The 9,839-nt window shown below is 38.9% G+C and overlaps 1 protein-coding gene across 1 annotated transcript in view; it reads left to right on the top strand.

Annotated features, from left to right (window-relative positions):
• Window positions 1-9,839, top strand: part of ERCC6L2 (ERCC excision repair 6 like 2) — a 97,998-nt gene that overhangs the window by 27,369 nt on the left and 60,790 nt on the right. The window contains exons 4-5 of the mRNA XM_018557865.1: window positions 5,931-6,124; window positions 9,259-9,420. Of these exons, the coding sequence (XP_018413367.1) occupies window positions 5,931-6,124; window positions 9,259-9,420 (356 nt within the window). The remainder of the gene's footprint in view (window positions 1-5,930; window positions 6,125-9,258; window positions 9,421-9,839) is intronic.

Below are 9,839 nucleotides of genomic sequence, written 5' to 3'. Positions count from 1 at the left end.
TCTACTTTTTCCTTTTTTTTTTTTTTTTAGGTTTTGGGTCCAAAAAGGTCATCCCGGTTTGGAAATATCTGTCTGCATATAAAGAATGACGGGGATACTAAATGTTGTACATGATGAGGAACTGTATTGCACTTTTGGCACATGTTTCTTATGTACATATTTGACCTCTGTTGTTCTAAAGTTCAGTAAAAATGATTGAAACAGAAAACTGAAAAATGACCTGGTAATGAAGGGGTATTTCAGGCCCGTAACCAATGACTTTTGCAGCTTCTGGAGCAGACATACCAGTTGGACTTGTCCTAATATTTTATGTTTGGAGGTGACATTTGTCTTAATGTATGTTTTCTTTTAAGGCTTATGCTTTCTAAATAACAGGGAGGAAAACCACTGATCCTCTGCTTTAGTCTTCAGATTTGGATTATTTTAAACAGAGTCAGTGCAGTTAGTTCTTGTTCATTTCTAAGCATGCTTCTTGTATGCTTTATCAATCTTTCACTGCAGGAAAATTCCTTGGGGCTGAGCCCTGACAAATGAAGTCTCCCCTGAGCACACCTCTGGTATTGTTGCTATGTATGGGAAGGAAATGAATGTGTATTTGTTCTTGATCTGACAAGATGATTTGATCAGTGTAGCTGATATTAGACTGTAGGAATTACATCTATATTAAAAAAAATGTGCAGTTTATAAGCTTATGAAAAATTGTTAATTTTCCTTCTGCTTAAATCCATTTGGTTTAGTTATGGTTCCATTAAACTGAAGTAAAAATTTTGCTTTGAGAGGTCATCAAAATATCTGCTCATATAATAATGATGCCAAAATAAGCTCAAATGTTCCTGATTTCCCTGTTCATAATTGGGCAGTCATAAAAGTTTATTAATTGCCTTTCCTTTACACGTTCTATAGTAATCCCCAAATGGCCACATCTTGTTCTTCTGCCTTGTTGTGATTTGACCTCTCAACTCTCCCACTTGTTGAGTGAGTTCATTTTCTGGAATGCAGTGGTCACAGCCCACAGGTATATGGTCTTTTGATACAGAAATACATATATGCTTTAGGAGACAATTTTTCCGTTGTTTTATTGTTTGTTTCTTTCTGCATTTAGCATAGACTACAAAAGCAAAAGGTTATAAGGTATATATCTCTATAAGAAAAATAGCACTAGTACTTTGTTTCTGAAACTGAAGTGCCAATTAACCTATTTGCACTAGATCAGGGGTCAGCAACCTGCGGCTCCGGAGCCACATGTGGCTCTTCCCTCTCCCGGCTGTGTCCCTAGTAACAGGCGGCGGGAGAGGTGAAGTGTGTGTACGGCCGGTACCCATGAGAGGGGTCTGTGCAGCCTCGGGAGCCTCTAACATGAGTATCAGCTGTTCCAGGGGCGGCATGGCAGAGGTGACGGGGGAGGGAGGGGAGGTTCCATGCCACAGCAGCAGCAGGTAAGAGGAGTTGGGAGGAGGTACAGGAAAAGGGACCCCGGCGACAAGTCCACCTGAGGCCCCGCAGAGCCCACCATAGAGTCTCAGATGGGCTGTGCAGGATCTATAGTGTGCTCTGCAGGGTCACTCTCAGGTGGGCTCTGCGGGGTCTCAGGTAAGCCCAGAGTCCAGTGCGTTACTAAGCCCAGAGTCCAGTACTTATATACATGCTATACATAGCATAAAGGTAAAAAACAATATATGCCATGTTATCTTCATTATAGATGTCAAAAGGCTTTTGTGGCTCCCGGTGTTTTCTTTTCTGTGAGAAACGAGTCCAAATGGCTCTTTGAGTGCTTGAGTGTTGTTAGACATTTTTTGCTTATTCTGGAGTTCACCTTTCAAGTGTATCACTTTTTGATTCTCCCACTGTCTGTTTTTCTTTCCGCATCCTTTAAAGTGACACTAAACTCAGGAGTTAAATCTTAAAAATACATTAAAGTACCTCAACTAGTAACAGAAATGTATCATATTTGTGTATCACTCGTCTGTTAATCCTCAAATCATCTCTGAATTGGTGCTGACACTGTCCTTCTTTCTGGAGGGGGGCTACTTTTGTTCCCCATGGTCCCGGAGTGTGTTGTAAAGTAGCTACAGTAGCTAACTACTGAGTGTCACTTTAACAGACCAAGCTGTCCATCAATTGTGGCAAATGGTTTGTTTCAACCCTCTGTCTAACAGTGGCAGGGGTGCTTACAGTGGTCAGCTTTTATTCATTTATATAAAACCTTTATCCTTTAAGGTAAAACAAAACTATTACTGTAACTACTTAAAAAGTGTTTTCTGGAGTTTGGCTTGAGTTTGTTAGTTGAGTCCATCTATATCTGCTAGTGCATCTAACACTACCCTCTCCACGGGGTGACAGTGCTGCTGTCCAAGGGTAGCGCCGTTGTTCCTCAATAGAGTTGTGACACCCCAAGGCAGGAAGTGTAGTACTGGCTGGATCACCAGGTGAAAATAAAGCAAAGAAAAACTAATGCAGCTACCACATTTAAGTATTGGTAAGCTGCAATGTATTACATTTTAGTTTTTGGGTTAAGATGCACTTTCAATAACACTGCACTATATAAGGCTCACTTTAATCAATGTACTTGTTCTTGAGTTACCACCTGAGAAGGCACTTGTGAATAAAAAGAAATCTGGTTAATGCATATTTTATGTTAGACAAATATGTCTCATCAAGCTACACAAATCTAACTTTTTTTCCAATTTGTTTTGTATATACAATCCCAGAAGCCTTAGACCACCCCACAATGTTATAAGCTTATAGCCCACACAATTTACCTTACACTGTGCGTAGAATAATAAATGAGAGCCCAATCATGGAGGGTCCATGCTGTGCCCTATATTTCTAATGTGTCCTTCTATGGTTTAATTTTCACAATCCAGTCCCGTAAACCTTTCTCTCCAGTCATATATACAGAGTATCTTGTATGGTTTAGTCTGTTACTTCTCAGTGCTAATCCTTTTAAACACTCAAGCTATTTTTAATGAAATACATTAAACCACTTATGTTCTTTCCAACTCTCCAAATGAATTAAATATACTTTTCCATCCAGCATAAAATGATACGCATTTCCCAGCATGTGCTATAATTTAGATGGTACATTGTCATTTTGATGCCATAATTAAGTACCATTTTGTTTTGCCATACGCAGTAATATATTCCATGAAGGTCTCAAATCAACTATGAATCCAGCTTTATTAAATTATATGCAATGCTTCTCCTCCAATGTGTATCTATTCTATAGCATTTATGGTATTTTTCAAGTTGAGTGTGCATATTATGGATGTTGTCTTTTTTGTATCTGTTTTTGTTTCTTTAAAAGAGAGGTAAAGCTGAAACTTTTCTTGGCTTTACTTCTCTTTTGGGTCACTCCCGTGACCCAAAGTTAGCAGATAGGGGGCTAATGTCCACTATAAACTGACAGCACAGAGCAGTGCCACAGCCGATAAGAATTCTGGCAATAATATCAGGATCCAACGCTATATATGCCCCCTCCCCTCTCTGTCCCTCCGGTAAGCGGAGGAGGAACAGAAAGGGAAGGGGGGAATCACCGTGGGGAGGGGTGATTGATAAGTCAATGCTCGCTGAAGGAAGAAGACACCAACAGCTGAGTGATCAGCGGTTATATGATCGCTCAGCTCTCAGTATAGAGTCAGAGTGTGACAGCTGCAGTGTCTAATGTCGGCTTTAAGCAGTGTGGTTATAAGTTTTGTCTTCCTGTACTTGTCCTTTAAGTAGGGTCAGCCCCTAGTTTAGTTCCATTCAGTTCCATTCTGTTTCCTGTCTTCAAAACATTTATGTTATGTATCAAAGTACCACATATTAGCAAGTGACCTTTAAGACATGACTGACGGTTAATAGCAATTATCCGCTTAGTGCAGGCTGGCTAATGATAAGTGATTGGTTATTATAGTATAATGCATGTTTGCTTTTTGCAGCATCTTACTATATAACTTTGATAAGGCTTTAATATAGAGCAGTGGAGGTGCTAAAATAAGGTATGTTTAAGCAGGTTCAGCTTATAACTAAACATGTTGGCTTGCTCTGCATGGGCAAAGCACAGGTTCACTTTTCACTTTCATTCTGATCTTGTAGATAGATCCCTAACTACCACAATAAAGTACCCAGCATCCCAAGTGAAGGACACAGTGATCTCCTCTATATCCAGAGATCACTGCTTCAGCCAGATAAACAACCAGTACTTTAACAACTCTGTAGCTGAGGAGTGACCCCCACACTAAAGTAGATGTAACCGTAACTGAATGACATTTTTTATTTCTAAACTGTTTCATAAACTACTGCCATTTAAAAAAATGCTTTATTGTACCTCCTGTAGCTTCTTTGCAGCCACTTCCTATCTAAAAGCATGCTTTCCAGCAATGGCATTACGCAAGGTGGGTTTTTCTGATGGTGACAACAGTAGACCGTTCCTGTGTAATGTGACTTGGCACCATTGTGTAGCAACTGGGCGCTAGGGAAAAAAAGTAGATCAGAGAGACATGACACGACTCTATGACCTTCAGAAAGTAACTCTTTCATCAGCATTAACATTCTACATTGTATACCCATATATAGAGTAGATTACACTGGCATCTTGTAGGTCATGCCTACCTTGCTGTGTCTTACAATATGGAACATTAGTGGGCAACCATTCATATGAACAATCATAGAAAAAAATGATAATGTAAGTAAACTTTCGATCAATTGATGAACGTGGATAGCGCAGCCCTGGTGATGTACTGGATTTATTTTTTTCAGTTTCTTCTCTCGTTTTTAAAAATGTCATACCATCTGAGCAGTGCTTTTTTTTTTTTTAAACAGGCCCAACAAAAGAGGTGAAATCACAGATCTATGTTGTTAGTACAGTGAATTGGAACTTTATAACCAAACTAATGTACAGTTTGGATTACTGTGGCAGGAAGTGGTCATCTGTATTTTATTATATTTCACTTTTTAATTCAGATGAGAAAATGTTTTCACACAGCCATAAATCTATTCTGTTCCAGTCTCACATCAAATTAACAAAACATATTTTGTGCTAAAACCACAATTACTTTGAGAATTTGCTGCATGCTAAACACCCTAAACTGCCTAAGACTAAAGTCTTGCGATGGTTGTAAAGTGTATGGCCACCTTAAGATGTACACATCATTTTATTTCCTAATTTATTTCCTAAGAGACATGGCTACTTATTTACAGCCCATTTATATACTGCATATTAAAACAAATGTTTTTATCAACATAGACTGTCCCTTTTTCATCTCTCGAGTAGTCTTCACGCATAGGAGTACAGCCTATTTCATTTAATTGGAGCGAATTTCGGTTTTCCTGGAAATTTAAATTACATGTAAACCCTAACTGAATGACATTTAGTTTACTAAAGTATTGTGTATCCTAAACAGTTGTCACCTTTTTTCTTCTTTTGTTGCGTCTCAGTGCTCCCGATTTCCCGCAGCTGCTTTACAGCCTCTTCCTATCTACGTGCACTCCAGCAATGGCTGCATGGCATTTCTCAGGGTAGGTTGTCTGACGGTGACAACAGTGGACCATGCTTGTGCAGTGTGCCTTAGCATGCCCTATTGTAGTCTCCATCAGAAGCTTATGTCACAGGGTGACAACACTGGAGCACAGGTGGGAAACAGGATAGAACATTTTCTCTTTATAACAGGAAGTGCCTGAACAAGGACCTTAATGGCAGCAGCATCATGCACTATTTTAGTGAAAGCTGCAGAGTTCAAAATATACAAAATGATTTTGGAAATCACATTGGCATGGCAAAGCTTATATGAGATTTTTGTGGTTGGGTTTACATATACTTAAATTTGACTGGTATAGTAATTTACAATACAGAAGGATTGGCTTAAAAGTTGTTCATGGTTGTGTGGAAGTTTAGAATTATAGAATGATTAAATTAATCAAACTCTTAATGTTCCTTTTTTTTTTTTTAGGTTTTTCTAATTGTGTCACCTTTGTCTGTGCTGTACAACTGGAGAGATGAACTGGAGACTTGGGGCTATTTCAAGGTAGCAATCATTCATGGGAATAAAAAAGATTTTCAGCTAGGGCGACTGAAACAAGGAAAATATGAAATCGCATTGACTACATATGAAACTCTTCGTCTGTGTTTAGATGATTTAAACAGGTAGGTAAAGCACTCATCCCAGAGGTTGACTTGTTACACTATAGTTTACAAGATATTAAATGCAGTTTGTTGCTAGAACTTGCTCCCCTTGTTGTAAAAATATACCATCCGAATGAAAAAACTGAAGCCAGATGCCTGCAGTTGTTATTTAACATGCAATAATAAATGCTATTTAGAATCGGATTGCTTGCTAAAGACAGACCCTTTTTTCTTTTTTATACACATGTGTAATTAGCTTTTCACTCTAATCACCAGAAATGCATTTGCATTAATCACCAGAAATGAATTTGCTTGTTACCTTGTACTTTGGTGCGCATTATTTCTAGCCGTGATTTCTGTAACTGCCAATAATAGCCTGTTCCTTGCATTGGAGTAGTGTCTCATTTGTTGTCACATTTTTTCACCTACTGATTCTTTTTTTTATTACCACCCAATAGTCTGTACAGAGCTTGAGGTCAATTTACTGTTCGTTACATTGAATATTGGCGCTGACACTGTCCTGTGGAGGGTGGCTACTTTTGTTCCCCTTGGTCCCTGTGTGTGCGTCAAGCTCGCTCCTGTAATGGACTACAATCTCAATACAAATTAGTAAATTAAACCTGAGATTGCAGTCCATCATGGGAGTGAGCTTGGAGCAGTGACTACTTTACAACACACACAGGGACTGTGGGCAACAAAAGTAGCCAACCTCCAGAAGGAAGGACAGTGTCAGCACCAATTCAGAGATGATTTGAGGATCTACAGACGAGTGATACACAAATAAGATACAGTTTTGTTATTAGTTAAGGTACTTGAATGCATTTTTAAGATTTAACTCCTGAGTTCAGTGCCACTTTAAAGCTTAACTATGGGGGGGGGACATTTTTTGCACATTTGCATGTAAAAATGTATTTTATATATAATAATATTCCACGCTAAAGGTGCCCATACACCTTACGATTATCGGACGATTTTCGTATGCGATCGACTTTTCGTCCGATAATCGTATGTGTGCATTGCAGTGTCTGACCGATAGTACTGTACAATCGTACAACTTTTGACAGTCAAGCATGTTTGAAAACTTTGCTAGATCGTACGATTGTCGTAAGGTTGCTGGCGTTTCCGTCCGTCAAAAGTCGTAAAATCTACACTGCGCTTGCGCTAACGAAAATACGGCAAATAAATTACCGCATTTCGTCCAAGTGCTTTTCGTTAATTACGGCTAAATTAGTCTTGCGATCATCGGGGTAGGATGGGGCTGCTGTACGAAAATCGTACGACTATTCGATCATTGGACGAAAAGTTTTGTCCGATAATCGTAAGGTGTACGGGCACCTTAAGGACTCCTAGTAATGGGTGAAATATAAAACTGCTGAGCTCAAAGTGTGACCACTCCCAATAATGTAAAAATAATGCACAGTGCTAAATATTCGAACCACTGGTGATAAAAAAAAAGGGTTTGGGTTCGCCACGAGAAGAGTGTCACTTTTTTGGAACACTGGAATATTTCTGAGCACGGTGTTTACTGGATTGCCCTTCACATTGGGCTTTAATTGGGATTGTTGCAATACATTAGTCTATATGACAATCACGCTGACATGCAATACATTAGTCTATATGACAATCACGCTGACATTTATTACTATCACAAATTTGTTATTTGGACACTTTTTATGATATTGATTGTTTGATTCACATTGGAAGTAGTACTGTATATTTTATTTATTGTTGATGATTTATTAACACTGGTTTTAGGAGGTACCATTGAGAGGTTTGTATTTACATTTAGCACTTTATTTGGCACTTGATTGCATGTTATATACTGCCAGTGGTCTGGATATTTAGCGCTGTGTAAAAATGAATTTGCTTGTAATGATGTGTGTCAAATTGCTGGATAGCTGCTGTGTGGGATAAAATCTATAACGTTGATTCATTCCGACACAGCTCTCCACCTCGTTCATTCTGAAAACATCTTGTATTATTTTCACAGAATAGAAGGTGTTCTGTGACTGGACGAGGGGAGATTGTGACATTAATCCACCCTTCCTCTATTCACAGAATGCCTTGCATTCTGTAAAAGAATAAATGTCTTCTGAATGGACCAGGTGGAGAATGAGTAACCCACTGTCCTTCACTGTATGTACTGTACTAGAGCTAGGACTGCAGGTTTCAGCAACGGAAGTTCATTGCTTTCTAAAACACACTAAAATCTTATTCATACACACCTTTGTAATAGTATACAGCCTGCTAAGAATCTCCATTAGGCAATACTTGCAACTCTAAGGCATTCTGTGTCACTTCCACCTCAGACAACTAATTGGACTGCATATGAACAAAACCCTCCCTGGAGAAGTCCTTCTGATACTATCCTACTGCTGTAAACATGCCTAAATGCCTTGTTTGTATGACAGCAGTGTACTGTACTTATTGGCTCACAGACTCTCCCACTCTCAGCCTAATTACTGGTGTGCAGAGGGTTATGGATATTTCAGATAGATATACCATGTAAAAAATCATAACTTTTGAATTAATATATCCTCCAGCTAAGTTGTATTTTTCCTTGATCTTTAAATTCTAGTTTATTGACAGAGGAAAACCTGTTTAGGTTGGAATCACACTGTTGTGATGCTGCCTAATGCACCAGAAAAAGATCGTACGACTTTTGACGGACCGAAACGCCAGCAACCTTACGACAATCGCACGATCGAGCAAAGTTTTCAAACATGCTTGACCGTCAAAAGTCGTACGATTGTACAGTAATGTCGGTCGGACACTGCAATGCACACATACGATTATCGGACGAAAAGTCGATCGCATACGAAAATCGTCCGATAATCGTAAGGTGTATGGGCACCTTTAGGCAGTTATCACAACAGCACTTTCTGTTCTAATGGCAACCATAAAATTTCAAATTTCCCATCTCTTTGTGTCCCATTGAAAATGGTCAACAGGACAAATAGGGCGACTCACTGCCCTATCCTATCTAAAATTAAAAAAAATGTATTGGTTATAGACACTTTTTATTACTTTATTTGTTGTAGTGCCTTTTCCTTATTAACTGCAAATTTAGTTTGAGTAGTGCTTGTGCCTGGTGTAACAATTATTGTTCATGCTACCCCAGCATTTTTGTACGATTTTTATTTTTTTCTTTGCAGCATAGAGTGGTCAGCAGTCATTGTGGACGAAGCACATAGGATAAAAAATCCAAAAGCAAGAGTTACACAGACCATGAAGTCTTTAAGGTGTAAAGTCCGCATTGGACTTACAGGAACCATTTTGCAAAACAACATGGAGGAGCTGTGGTGTGTTATGGACTGGTAAGTAAGATGTCTTTATTTGGTATTGTATTTAAACAGTTTCTTTTACTTAACCTGCATTTAAGGAGAAGAGAAGATGGGATGAGCCTGAATTAACTATTTATATTGCTGGAGTCCTTTGTGCAGCAAACCGTTATCAAGAAATGTTATCCCCCATTCACACTCGAGCATTTCCTGACGTGTGGCAACACTCATCATGAAGAATCCAGTAATTTTCAGTGGTGCCTGTTCACAGCATTGTATCATTTTGTTGCTTGAAAAAGTTTTTTTGGCCAGTCGCATGTTTTTTGCCCACATAAAGTTCAATGAATCTGATAAACCATGCATAATGCCTAAAAAAAAAAGAAAGCATCACAATCACCTAAAAGAACAACCTCCGTCAGGTGTGAACTGGGGCTGATTGGTGAATTACCTATAGT

The sequence above is a fragment of the Nanorana parkeri genome, unplaced genomic scaffold, assembly GCF_000935625.1.
Source record: "Nanorana parkeri isolate BGI_ZX_2015 unplaced genomic scaffold, ASM93562v1 scaffold307, whole genome shotgun sequence".
In the NCBI taxonomy this organism is placed as follows: domain Eukaryota; kingdom Metazoa; phylum Chordata; class Amphibia; order Anura; family Dicroglossidae; genus Nanorana; species Nanorana parkeri.
Note: the sequence above shows the minus strand (reverse complement) of the source record. Positions and strands in the feature narration are given on the sequence as shown.